The 12,356-nt window shown below is 49.9% G+C and overlaps 2 protein-coding genes across 6 annotated transcripts in view; one reads left to right on the top strand and one right to left on the bottom strand.

Annotated features, from left to right (window-relative positions):
• usp32 (ubiquitin specific peptidase 32) overlaps positions 1-6,847 on the bottom strand; it is a 33,308-nt gene extending 26,461 nt beyond the window's left edge. For 3 of the 4 annotated variants that reach the window (XM_030108033.1, XM_030108035.1, XM_030108036.1), the window contains exon 1: positions 6,671-6,847. In XM_030108033.1, the coding sequence (XP_029963893.1) occupies positions 6,671-6,728 (58 nt within the window). In that variant the 5' untranslated portion in view covers positions 6,729-6,847. The remainder of the gene's footprint in view (positions 1-6,670) is intronic. The other variant, XM_030108034.1, reaches the window with a different exon arrangement.
• A 2,116-nt stretch (positions 6,848-8,963) lies between these two features.
• LOC115400274 (uncharacterized) lies at positions 8,964-12,257 on the top strand. 2 transcript variants are annotated; one of them, XM_030108040.1, is made up of 6 exons: positions 8,964-9,141; positions 9,230-9,325; positions 10,623-10,732; positions 10,862-10,985; positions 11,059-11,231; positions 11,307-12,257. In XM_030108040.1, exons 1-6 carry the CDS (start codon positions 9,102-9,104, stop codon positions 11,370-11,372), a joined length of 609 nt encoding a protein of 202 aa, XP_029963900.1. In that variant the 5' UTR covers positions 8,964-9,101; the 3' UTR covers positions 11,373-12,257. The 2 variants fall into 2 exon arrangements, with proteins under 2 accessions (XP_029963900.1, XP_029963898.1); XM_030108038.1 differs by having other exon boundaries at positions 10,620-10,732.
• Positions 12,258-12,356: the final 99 nt, after the last annotated feature.

Here is a 12,356-nt window from a genome sequence, read left to right as displayed (position 1 = left end):
CGAAGAGTCAAAGCTGGTTCGGACACAAATGTGCCGGAAAAACAAGGAAGTAAACAGCAGCGACAGTTCCACACAGAACCTCCCCAGGAACCAGGAACCAGGAACCACCAGGAGGTCTGACATCCGGGCTACTGGAACTAGGAACCACCGGAAGACTGAGAGATTGAACACACACACACACTTTAACCTGTGCCTGTTTGAGAAGGAAGCACTGAGTTGAAATGTGCTGTGAGTAGATCTCAAGGTGAAGGAGGCTCATCAGCCCTCCTGTCTCAACCAGAGAAAACCCCTCCGAAAAATGAATAAAGGAAGGAGAATTCTCCAGAAGAGCCGTGGCCAGAAGCGTCACCAGGAAATACAGGCCAGTCTGGAATCAAACCTTATGGCACAGAGAGATTATCCATCACTGGGTGGGAAGTTACTCTGATTGATCATTTATCAGCGTTTAGAGCTCGCCCTGAGTTTAATGTTCACCTGAGTGTGTGTGTGTGTGTGTGTGTGTTTCTGAGGCACAGCTGAGCACAGTGACAGGACACACTGCAGACACGCCCCCTGCTGCTGGAGGCTCGCCATCCAGGAAGCGGCGCTCATGAGGTGTGTGTCGTCTGAATGACATAAGATCAATAATTCACACACAGTCAACAATCGGTACTGAAGAGGAAGGCTGGCTGAGAGTCTATGAGGAGACCCGACAGGATGAGACGGCCCACCTGCAGCCACAGGTTTGACTCATCCCACTTTCTGAGCTGCGTGGCTGTGATTTCCTGATGGTGTCCCACGTTGATGACATCATCAGCACGATGATCATCAGCCAAAAACAACTAGCGTGCTAACTTAGCCACGCTATGGCGACATTGTCACGTAAATTACCGCGTCGACCCGGGTCTGCCTTTCCCACCGCAGCCCATCAGAGTTCAGCTGATTTCTAGACACACACGCACGCACACACACACCAAACTTCCAGTATGAAGCTGCAGGTTAACGAGACCATAAAGAGGAGAGTGTAAACCATGAGGCTCTTCTCTCTGCAGCCAGTCGCCACTTCCTCTTCACACAGATGGAATCAATCGGAGAATCAAAGTAACTGCTGTTCTGAAAGAGTCCAGTCAGAGAAGGAAACACCGAGGCCTCGTTCACACCACAACAGATCGTCTGGAACGCTTCGCTCCGGGTTTCAGGAAAGCTTCACATTTAGACGGCAGCGTTCTGAAAACCAGGCAGTTTCCAGGCTGGTCCACTAGGTGGTGCAACGGAGCACAGAACAACACACTCCGAACATTAACCATGCAGAACTCAGACATTCATATAGACAGAACACTAGAGATGTTCCGATTCCGATACCAGTATCAGAAATGGCGCCGATACTGCCGAAAATGCTGCATCGGTATCGGCGAGTCCTGGAGTCCAGGCCCCGATCCGTTACCGCGTCATTAATTAAATTAGTAATCTATTCACTGGTCAGCTCCGTTAGCTCCGTTAGCTCCTTTAGCACTGACACTTCTTCTTCTGTAATGTTTTATGGCAGCTTGCATCCCGTTGGTTGCACTACCGCCACCTGCTGGTCGTTAGCTCTGACACAGTTCTTTGCCGCTGCTGCAGCTGCTGTTCTTGAGCAGAAGAAGAATGGATCACGTGACAGACGTACAGTGCTGTTAAAGAAGCCTATTTTTTTGTTTAGAGTGCAGCTTCTGCTCTTTGGATTTTTATTTTTTGAATGTAACTTCATAGGTTGGTTTGGACTGTAATATTTTGGAAAGTAATCTTTTAAAGGACCTATATCATGCAAAATCCACTTTTTTAAGGTTTTCAGCATGCCACAAAGTTGATTTCCATTAAAAACCACCCCCAAAAGGTTATTTGCCTTCATCCACGCATGTCTGAGTAATCTCTTTCAGTCTGCTGCTCTCTACAGCAGCCCCTCCCTTCAGGTAGAAAACAGCTCGTTTGAAACTCTTCAAACCTAAGTATGTCACAAAAGTTGAACTCCTCCCACCACTCTTCTCCCACCCCACCCCCGCAGACAACACCCCACTTTCCTCTGACCAGCAGCAGCTGATTCACATATAGATAAACTTTAACCATCGTCTGAAAGCAACAATCAAGAGTCTGAAGGGTCTGAAGGGTCTGCGCTTGGTGAGTTTCTAACAGGAAAAGACGTTTTCACGTGTCTTTGCATGTAGAGAAGCTAGAGCTAAAGAGCTAAAGCTAACCCTTAGAGAAGCTAACGCATGACGTATTTGTTTTGAAGCTCTGATTGGTTGAAGTTCGCTGTCAGTCAAAGTCCACAGAGGGAGAGGCGGGATTTTCAGTGAACCAGAGCGTTTTCTCTTCCGGGTTTCAGAATTAGCCCAAGAAAATATTTATTTAACACAAAATGACTTTTCCTTAGCGCCAAAAATAAACTATTACCATGTTAATGCCAATAATAGGGTTTGGACGAGCTAAAAAAGCAGGATACAGTCCCTTTAAGTTGCTGTTGAACTATTTTTTTACTGTTCTATTTAAATGCCTTGTTCATTTTACTATGTTATGTTTGCACCATAATTAAAAAAAACCTAGATTTGTTTATTAAGTTACTGTTGCACTGCTGTTATTTATACTGTTTTATCTAAATGACTTAATTTTACAATATTGTGTCTGCACTTCAATTTAAAAATGCAACAACATAGATTCCTAGATTCATTTAAGTTGTCGTTGCACTACTGTTTTATATTGTTCTATTTAAATTCCCTTTTAATTTAAAAATATCGGGGCTGCACTTTAAGTTATTGAAAATAATTATTCCTAGATTGATTTAGTTCAATTGTATTTGCACTGCTGTTTTTTATACTGTTCTATTTAAAAATAAATGGCTTGAATTTGCTGTATTGATTCATGTTAGAGGGTTTAACCTGAGCAAGGCCTCACCACCGTGATGATCACGTGACAGTCCTGCAGGTGAGGCATGGGATTATTTTATAATGTCCTGGTATCGGATCGGTGCTCGGTATCGGCTGATACCCACGGTAAAAGTATCGGAATCGGCATCAGGAGGCAAAAAATGGTATCGGAACACCTCTACAGAACACCGAGCTGGATTGTTGTTACGGTGACTGTCAACTCTGAAACTACCAGGTCCAGGAGAATCTGGACTGGAACCAGAACCAGGAGCAGGATTTAAGCAGGATTTAATATGGAGACAGAACCTGATCATTTATTTGTCCGATTCTTTTTGCCAGTGATGGAGTCGGAGAGTTTTCCCAGCGCAGCCTTGGTTTGCTGTCCGGACCGGAGCTACCTGTGCTGCTGCGTCTGAGTCTCTGCTTCCAGGAACTGATCGCTGCTCAAGCTGCTGCTTTCAGGACCAGAACAGACAGAACCCGTCCATTAGGTTTCATCAGTCGTATCCAGTCAAGGTGCAGAAACTTCTGGGCTTTCTTCTGGAAGTTATACCCCTGTTACCCCCAATACCCCTCCTTTAAGGTATTTTGGGTATCAAGTGTGTTTTCTTGTGTTTCTGTGCATGGCCACACACACTAACTCAGGTCCAACTCAGTCTGAATAAAGAGACAAGCTTTCATTCACCAAGTTGGAGAATAGTCAGTCAGAAAGGACTGCAGCAAGCGGAGCCGGCGGAATGTCAAGCAGAAGAGAGGTGGAGGTTCTCAGGACCGGCAGGCGTCCGCAGACCTGCCTGCTTCCCTCCCTTGCTGAGCAGAGCTCTCCCTCAGAGGTCAGATCGTCACACCAACACAGGACTGGCGGGAACTTAACAACTCGTCTCCAACAAAGTCACCATTTCCTCCCATCATCTGCATTGAAGGAACATTTCTTCAAACGTTCACCATTTCTCATAGTGACGTCACTACAGCGCCTCCCATGGCAAATAGAGGTACTGCAGCGGGCCAGAGAAAGACAGAGCAAGGACAAAGGTCTCCGTGAAGGTTTGTAATGAAAGTGAAGCGTGAAGAAGCTTTTCGAGACATTCTCTTTGGATTTAGCCAGTTGCTTGGTTTGACCTCAGCTGAACTGATGAGTGGCTCAGTCCTCAGAGCTCAGCAGCACTACGGCAGCACCAGTTCACCGGAGCTGAGCGGCTGTGCAGGTGAGTGAGGAGGACGGACAGGAAGCAGGGAGCAGGGAGCAGGAAGTGTTCCTCCTCTGCTGCAGTGTGCCAATCTGATTCCATGCCTCTTGACACACAGAGCAAGTGTGTCCAAAGTGCAGCCCGAGGACCAACCACGGCCCAAACACTGACTCCACATGGTCCTCATGTACCAATCACAGCCCTGGAACTCTGCGTCATGTACATCTCGCACAGGAAGAACTCACACAGGATAAACTCTGGAGACAGAGAGAGGCTCAGGAAGTGTCAGGTGAACGCCTCCATCAGTACAGTCAGAGCCGTGATCGGCTTGATTCAGATGAGACGGATTCAACCAGCAGGAAGGTTCAGAGCCCCGCTGAGCTGATGAAGATGATGCTGCTGAGAGCTGAGTGTGTGTGTGTGTGTGTGTGTGTGTGTGTGTCCTGATGAATGTGTAACCTGGAATCTGACCTGACAAAGTTCAGCTGAGACCATTCAGAGAGTAAAGTTCAGCCATGAGGGCCAAGCACACGCACGCACGCACGCACGCACACACACATTACATAACAGCTGCCGGCTTCAGTGCCGTTTCTCTCGTCCACAGCACACCACAGAGGTGCCCAACATAAGGCCCACGGGCTGAAACCGGACCAGGATCCGTTGTGTTCCCATACAGGAAATGCTGGAATTCCAAAAGAGTGATCAATAACACCACATCAACATCAGCTCCAAAACGGCTGCTCGTGATGAAGCAGGACTCATCTGATCTCAGCCACGGGGTCACCCCTCCACCTCCACCTCCACCTCCACCGGAGGGCTGCAGGAGCGGGGATGGGGGCGAGAGGAAGGGTGATGGAAGGGTGACGGAGGGGAAGTGCTGATACCATCTGTCAGTCTGCTCTTTTCTGTCCATCCAAAGTGAAGAGACAGCAGCCATGTTTCACCGACTCCCATCACACGACGACTCTGATGCTAATGCTACTGTTAGCATTCAAGGCAGCAGGTGGAAAAGGCTGAAGAGACGGTGCATGAAGAAGTGATTCAGAATTTTAATTCCCTTCTTTTTCACTAAGTTTTACTGACTGTGTTCCATTTTCCAGAGAAAGTCTGTGGGGGTTTCTGCACCACAGCTCTCAGCTCCTCCTCTAAAACTGTGCTTTACTGACTCAGTTACAAACAAACAACATGTACTGGTCATTTCCTGGGACTTTTCCAATTTCAAACAGGTTGCTGACAAAAAAAAAAAAAAAGACCATTTCTGTTGCCGGTGTTTTGGATTTCTTGGTTTCTGTGTTAAGTTGTGACTTCTCTTACAATCACATGCAGTGGCGTTTCAGTGAATTTATCCAGACTGTTAATCTGAGGCCCAGTTTACCAGATCATGTTCCAAGTGAAAACACACAGTTTCTGTGTTTTAGTGTCAGGAAAGTGACGCGCTGTCATGGCAACGTAATGAAAATAATGTCCATTTACCCAGAAACGGTTCTCCTGTCGTTCATGTTTAGTGTGTTGTTCTTTGCAGCGTGTGTGAGTGTGTGTGTGTGGTTTCATTACAAAAACAACAGCACCAACTAGTGCACAAACATGCTAAATAGACACATTATTATATCATTTTTATTGTCATTATTGTATAAGTACATGTCGTTGCTGTGTAAACGCAAAACCTTTCTGAAATGAAAAAAACATTACTTTAATCTGTAAGGCTGGGGCCGAAAAAATTAAGATGAGGACAATTGCTGCTATGGTGACCGCAGGAGGCCACACAGTTCATGAGGATGTTGTACATGTGAGGTGTGTACACACACACACACACACACACACACAACACTTTGTTAACATTTGTTATTCAACACTGCCCCCAAACACTTCCCTGTCAGAACTGTAGCTGTGATCTGTGAGTTTCACAAGGCAGGGAAACACACGACATGAATGTGTGCGTGTGCGTGTGTGTGTGTGTGTGTGTCACTGTCAAACAGAGCATGAATGACAGCAGAAGACTAGGCTCCTTTGACAGGTCGGCTCCGGTCCGCGGGCCTCATGTTGGAGCCCCCATCCACAGTGCGGGGATCCAGACGAGTTGACAGTAAAACATGCCCAGAGGTCAAAGGTGACATGCGGCAGCTACATGCTCAACACGCTCCAGAAAAGTTAGCACGCTATTATCAGAGCCTGCCACAGCCCGTCACACCAGGCTGCGTCCACAAACCGGCACATTTAACACAACCGCGTGTGTGAGCTCACACACACACTTCACAACACAAGAATCACCGTGGCCTCGGCGTGAGGAGGACCGACGGCTCCATTCGGCAAGGGCGGAATGAAGACAGACTCCCCGAGACGTGATTTCAGAGGGTGGACGTGAGGTGAAGCCGCTGTAACGGCGCTAATGCGGAACACGTTAGCCTGGATGGAGAGCGGAGCAGAGGAGGAAGAGGAGCGGCGGAGGAGGAAGAGGCGTCCGGAGCCCGCCGAGCAGCGGACCCTGACACGGACCCGGACCCGGAGCCGGTGCACCGGCCCCGCTAGCTGCGAGCCGCGGCTCTTTGTAGCGGCTAGCTGGAAGCTAAGCTCCCGCGGAGGAGGCGCTCTGTCCCCGCTACTCACCTCTCTTCACGGCCTCCTCGTACGACAGGAACCCGATCCGCGACTCCTTGGCCCCCATGATCCCCTCATTTCATGGCGACGGGAGGAGAGAAAGGTCGATCACCGGAGACAGGCCGTCTGTCCGTGTTGTTGTTGTGGAGCGGGCTGCTTGCGGTGTGTGTGTTGTGCGTGCGTGCGTGCGCGAGTGTGTGTGTGTGTGTGTGTGTGTGCAGTGAACGTTTTCAGGAACGCCTCCATTCTGTCACATGACCGGGTTCCACAGGTCAGTTGATCCTGTCAGGCTGAGCAACACACACACACACACACACACACACACACACACACACACACACACACACACACACACACACACACACACACACACACACACACATTCTATTCCACTCACTGCTCACAGTCTTTAAAACTACACAAAGAAAGTACACTTTCACTGTGTGCACAGTCATACCGGCTGTCATGACAGGGAGGTGTGTGTGTGCGTGTGCGTGTGTGTGTGTGTGTGTGTGTGTATACAGTTGTACAGTTGTAAAGCAGTAAACAGCCCCACCCTGTGACCACTGTGCTCCATAACATGACCCACACTCACCACAGTGCCCCCCAGTGGCCAAGAGTGGGAACTGCAGCTCGGGGGACCGGACTTTGTCCTCCTGAGGGGACCGGTCTCTGTCCTCCTGAGGGGACCAGAGTCTTTCTACACTGTGTCTCCAGACAGAATCTGTTACCATCGGGATTAGGAAGATGATAGCCTATTGATTACAGGTTTTCGGGTGTCCCTGCCAGGGCCGGCCCGGGTTTCGGAGGTGCCCTCGGGGAGCCCGAGACGAGCGCCCCTCCGAGAGGATGGGGGTGGGGGTGGGGGGAACGATGCCAAACGATGCAGAGCAGTGTGGTGCGTCGGAGCGTTGCAGAGCGGAGCTCACAGAGCGGGGCACACGGAGCGTCGGGACGCCCCTTGTACGGCCACGGCTCCCCTCCACCGGACGTATAGGCGGCCGCCTAGTTCGCCTATGCCTAGAGCCGGCCCTGGTCCCTGGATCAACCTTTTGGACCGCAGAACCAACACCGATGCTGTGAGCAGTAAAAGGAAGAGCAGAGTCTACTTTCTGAGGAAGATCAGATCTTTCCACATATCCAGTGAAATTCTGGAGACCTTCATCAGTCTTTCTTAGAGTGCCATCCCCCTGGTCTGCTGGGGGACAGTATCCATGCAGTTGGAGTCACTGTGTAAACACACTGATCCGCATCATGAACAGCACCCCGCATCTTCTCCCAGGACTGGCACGGAGGGGCTCACCCTCCAGCAAAACCATCAGAACAGTACCAGACTGCAAACACAGTAACAGTTCACAACAACGTTCCTCTGTCAGTGGGGACGGTCCACAGTCACTCCATGCAGATGCTAGTCTTCTGTACCTTCATGGTAAATATATGTTTATGCTCCTTATAGGCATATCATTATCGATTAATGTCAAGACATTACATCTCGCAATGCTGATATTTCATATGTCAATAGGCAGAATATAATATAGTTCTTTTTATTACAATAGAATAGAATAGAATAGAATAGAATAGAATAGAATAGAATAGAATAGAATACTGTATTGGTCTCACAATGGAGAAACTTACAGGTCCCCGAGGCTCATAGAACACACAGCAATGAAAGTAAATAAGAACAAGAAATAGTGCAAATCGAGGTAGCTAAAGACAGGATGATACTGTATGTACATAAGTCTTAAAAATGTAACAGGAAATATATAATGAATATATAATAAATACAATGTATACATTATAATAAATACAATTGTAAAATACAATATAATACAATAATATAATAATAAGAATAAATACAATGTTGTATTTGTATTGTAATATTGTCATTCTTTTTATTATTAGTATAAAGTTCTTACTGTTTATACCGCTATTTAGTGTTTGATTTTGTGTGTGTGTGTGTGTGTGTGTGTGTGTGTGTGTGCATGCTCATTGCACCTTCTATGTTATTGTCCTGCTGCAACACTATTTCCCACATGGAGTCAATAAAGGGTCTACTGACACACGTCTATGATTCTGCAGAGGTTTGAGGATGTATGTTTCTAGATGTGTCCGCTGTCCTCCAATGTGTTCTATGTCCAGTTCTGTTTGCATGAGCCCGTTTTAGTCTTTGATTCTACTCCTATACATCTATGAGCAGGTGTCCTCTGACACGTTGAGCTCGCGCGGCGGTGTCGTTGCGTCATCACGTCACGTCACGTCACGTCACCCCACCCCGAACGTCTGCTGTCAGGAAGATGAAAGAAGCCGCGAGGCGTCGGGTTTAAAGAGACAGAACCCGGGGAAGGCTGGGAGAGGACACACGAGGACACACACCGCGCGCGCGTGTGTGTGTGTGTGTGTGTGTGTCCTTCCTCGCTGAGTCAGTCCCACCTGAGCCGACATGGCGCCGAAAGTTCTGCTGTTCTTGCCCAACATCGTGGGTGAGTGTGTGTGTTTGAGTGTGTGTGCGCGTGCTGTGACTCGTGTCGGGGCAGGTGTGTGTACTTCGCCCTCTGCTGTGTCTCTCAGGGTATGTGAGGATCTGCCTGCTGTTTTCTGCCTGGACGGTCCGTCACGCCCCTGCAGCCTTCCTGCCTGTCTACCTGCTGTCCATCATCCTGGACGGTTAGACCCGGGGGGTCTTGGGGGTGGGGGGTTGGGGGGGGGGGGGGGGGGGGGGGGGGGGGGGGGGGGGGGGGGGGTCTGGGGGTCTGGGTGAGTCCGGGGGGGGACTGAAGGGGGGAGTCAGTGTTCCATCTCCTTCTGCTGACAGTAAAGTCCTCCGTGTGTTCAGAACCTCCAGAGCTCCTGATAGTCTCTACTTTAAACCAGGAAGTGATGCCTCCATCTGGGGAATGCCTGAGAGAAAGACTTCCCAGACATCCAGGACTGACTATCTGGAGACATGGCAGTGTCCTCAGTGTGTCCCTGAGATAGAGGACAGCTGGACCCTGAAGCTGGTTACCATAGCAGTACCTGGACTGACACACCCAGATGCCCATGAGCCTGAAGCAGGAGGTGCGTTCGACGTGAGAAAGCCAGAGGCAGACTTTTAAGACTTTTGAGCCGCCCCGCCCAGATTTGGCCCGGCGTCACTGATACGTAGGACCTACGTAGGGCATCGAAAACTGGTGAGACCCAAACCAGATCGGTCACAGAGGAGCCGCTGTGAGCTGCTGGAGAGCAACTCACCGCTACCTGGCCCACCTCTGTGGTTCACACAGGCAGGGGACTGGACCCGAGCCCACTCCTCATCAATGATAACATGCCTCATTTGCATAAATACACCCCCCACCCCCCCCGTTGGGAGTCATGAGAAACACAAACATGGAGAACATAGGGTTGTCCGAGTTGGAGGCAGACTGATAACTCCGCCCCACGGCTGCGCCGTCTACTTCGTCTAGCTCCGTCTACCTCTGGCTCAACTCTGGCTTTTCCAAAGGTGATCACACACTTGAAAAGGGGCGGAGCTTGTAGCTTCTGACCAATCACTAACCTTGCAGAGCAGCTTCCCTCCACATGGTTCTTCTCCTAAAATATGAAGAGTCTCAGAGTTGATCAGGAGTAAAGAACCCTGGAGGACTGGCAGTGTGAGGGTTCTGCACAGAACTCTGATCACTCGGCTGCTCCTGATTCCAGCAGAACGTCCTCGGCGTGGAGGACTCAAGAACAAGACGAGAACCAGAGGAGGATCTGATTGGGCAGGAGGCGGAGCTGAAATCCAACAGCTGTAATCTACATTTTTGTTCTTGTCTCCGGGGACACTTTCCCCAGTGAAGACACCTCTATTAGAAAGAACACAGCTGTGTGACCCTGGCCTCAGGCGTTTGTCCACCTGCTGAAGCTGTAGACAGCAAGTGTGTGTGTGTGTGTGTGTGTGTGTGCGCGCGCATGTGCGCTGAAGGTGTTTCCTGTGCAGCAGTGGACGGCTGGCTGGCCCGGAGACTGGGACAGACGTCCGGGTTCGGAGCGTGGCTGGATGTAGTGGTGGACAACCTGGGCAGGAGCATGCTGTGGAGCCTGGTGTCAGAGGTCTCTCTCTCTCTCTCTCTCTCTCACACACACACAGTTTATTATTTCAGCCTGTCACTCAGCAGAGAGGTTGAAGGTGTTGTAACTCCTTCGTTCGTGCGTGCGTGTGTGTGTGTGTGTGTGTGTCAGTGGGGCTGGCTGCTGTCCTCTCTGGAGTGGTGTGTGTTTGTGTGTAACCACAGTGAGGGAGGAGAGCGGTGGAAGAGCAGCTTCAGCAGCAGCCCCAGAGTCATCCAGGCCGTCATGGCGGACGGTAGGTCAGCACACTGTGTGTGTGTGTGTGTGTTAGTGTGAGTGTTAATGCAGTGGTGTGACACTGTGTCCAGGGTTCCGGACCCCGCTGGGGGTGTGGGTGGTGAGCGGCCTGCACGGCCTCCCGGTCTGGCTGTACCTGTGCGGCGGCGGCGGCGATGGCGGCGTGCTGGAGGTGTCCTGGTGGCTGCAGGCTGCAGGGATGCTGCTGCTGGCTGCAGGCCGCCTGCTGGCCCTCACTGCCGAGGTGCTGCTGCTGCTGCTCTTCCTCCTCCTCCTCCTCCTCCTCCTCCGCCGCCTCACTCCTCTCTCCTCTCTGCAGCTGTGGTGTTTGTGGACACACATCAAGCATCTGACCAGAGATCAGCCTGAAGACAAGAGGAGCTGAGCCGTCAGGACGGACTCAGGACCAGAGCAGGTCCCTGTGGGCCAGACGCCGAGGCTTCACTCCACCTTCCAACTGGAAACGTTGTTCTGGCTTTGACCCTCACATGATAACACTGGAACAATGTAGTGAGCATGAAGCCACACACCATACAGACTGGGAACGGGAGAACACGGAGAACACGGACAGAACGGCAAGATGGATTATTGTTACAGTGACGGTCAACTCCAAAACTACCAAGACCTGCATGATCTGGACTGGAACCAGGACCAGATCCAGGAGGATTTGCACGGGGAGTCATGACGCTCTTGCACATGCTCAGTAGAGACGATCAGAACTCCGATGTTCTCTGTCCACGGAGAACATGACCTGCAGCAGTTTCTCCTCTGGAGTGTTTTAAAGCAGCGGTTCTCAGATGGGGGTCCTGGTAAAGTGTTAAAACTAGCAAAATTAAAAACACCTACAAAGACTGGATGTTCATTTAAAATCAGTTCGTACACAAACACACACATACACACACACACACACACACAGACCGACCGCCCGACCGCCGGGAACACTCCACATCTTCATGCAAGTTTACATCGATGGTTCTGTGGAGAATTCCTTATTCATGATTGAATCACTTATTTTAGTCTTTAGTTGTCTTTATATATTTTTTCCAAATACTTCAGCATGTAATATATCTGACAGAGCAGCGTTTTGTGTCTTCATCTCTTATGCTTGGCCCGGGTCAGAGGGTTCTGGAATGAACCGTGGTTCCAGGGAGAACCACGGTTTCAAAAAGTTCCACGTTGGCAGCTGTTTCCAGTGAGGGAGGGGATCTCTCTTTACTGACGCCTGCTGTGATCTTCACACCAAAGAGCTTCTCAGAATAAACTATTTTTACACACAACCTTTTGCTCAAGTGTTGTTTTTAGGACGCTGCGTTGAGCAGCTGTTTACTCCGGGACTCAGTAACCGAAGAACCGAAGCGGATCTCATGCT

The sequence above is a fragment of the Salarias fasciatus genome, chromosome 14 (genome assembly GCF_902148845.1).
Source record: "Salarias fasciatus chromosome 14, fSalaFa1.1, whole genome shotgun sequence".
Taxonomy (NCBI): Eukaryota; Metazoa; Chordata; class Actinopteri; order Blenniiformes; family Blenniidae; genus Salarias; species Salarias fasciatus.
The sequence above is the reverse complement of the archived record's forward strand: the minus strand, read 5'-3'. Positions and strand labels throughout refer to the sequence as shown.

What these genes read in the sequence shown, in the direction of transcription:
- LOC115400274 (XM_030108038.1), top strand. Translation starts at nt 9,102, where the DNA reads ATGGCGCCGAAAGTTCTGCTGTTCTTGCCCAACATCGTGG. An exon ending in CCAGGCCGTCATGGCGGACG is followed by an intron (nt 10,986 to 11,058) that starts GTAGGTCAGCAC and finishes CACTGTGTCCAG; the next exon opens with GGTTCCGGACCCCGCTGGGG. An exon ending in TGCTGGCCCTCACTGCCGAG is followed by an intron (nt 11,232 to 11,306) that starts GTGCTGCTGCTG and finishes TCCTCTCTGCAG; the next exon opens with CTGTGGTGTTTGTGGACACA.